The sequence below is a fragment of the Fonticula alba genome (genome assembly GCF_000388065.1).
Source record: "Fonticula alba strain ATCC 38817 unplaced genomic scaffold supercont2.3, whole genome shotgun sequence".
NCBI lineage: Eukaryota > Rotosphaerida > Fonticulaceae > Fonticula > Fonticula alba.
Window position 1 is genome coordinate 1,574,956 of NW_009242973.1, and position 795 is coordinate 1,575,750.

Below are 795 nucleotides of genomic sequence, written 5' to 3' on the forward strand. Positions count from 1 at the left end.
CTCTCTCCCTCTCTCTCTCTCTCTTTCTCTCTCTCCCTCTCTCTCTTTTCTCTCTCCCTCTCTCTCTCTTTTTCTCTCTCTCCCTCTCTCTCTCTTTTTCTCTCTCACACACACGCACACATACGTACACGCGCAAATGCGTGCCACCGACGCTTCGAATGGCCTGTGATATGTCTCCCCATGCCCCAGAACACCCTCTACTCGGCTCGCATCAATTCCGCGTGCTTCTTGGTCCCCTCGCTGCTGGGGACCTACTTCCACGAGCTCTTTGCCAGCCGCGCGGCCATGGCCGGGGCGGGGCTGGCCGGCGCCTGGCAGCCGCGCGACGATGTGACTCTCGCGCGAGCCCTGCTCCAGCGCTACTCCCAGCTGTATGCCTCGTCGATTGCCGCGGTCCTGCCGGACTGCCGGGCCGCGCTCCAGGCCACCCGGGCCGTGCTGCTGGCCCACCTGGAGCGGCTGATCCGCCGGACCCCGCGCATGTTGGTCGACCGGGTGACGCGGGCGTCCTCGGCGGCGGCGGCGGCGGCGGCCGCAGCAGCCGCCGCCGCGGCAGCGGCCGCCTTTGGCGACGACATTTCCTCCCCCGCCTCGGACGACTGCCTGCGCCAGGAGATCCTGGATGTTTTGGAGAAGCGCGGTGCCGACTATTGCGAGTCCCTGCTGTTGACCTTGTGCTCGGTGCGTGCGCGCGGCGTCCCCCCCCCCCCCCCCCTGTGCCTGTGCCCCCTTACCCACGACAGGCTACCTCGGGGCCCCTGGCGGCCTGCCATCATCCTCGATCGGCCCCAAGCA

At 67.5% G+C, this 795-nt stretch overlaps 1 protein-coding gene across 1 annotated transcript in view; it reads left to right on the forward strand.

Moving 5' to 3' along the window:
• The window catches only part of H696_02137 (hypothetical protein), a gene marked incomplete at its 5' end in the record, with an annotated part of 7,562 nt that overhangs the window by 5,124 nt on the left and 1,643 nt on the right, over positions 1 to 795 (forward strand). The window contains one exon of the mRNA XM_009496033.1: positions 190 to 681. Within this exon, the coding sequence (XP_009494308.1) occupies positions 190 to 681 (492 nt within the window). The remainder of the gene's footprint in view (positions 1 to 189; positions 682 to 795) is intronic.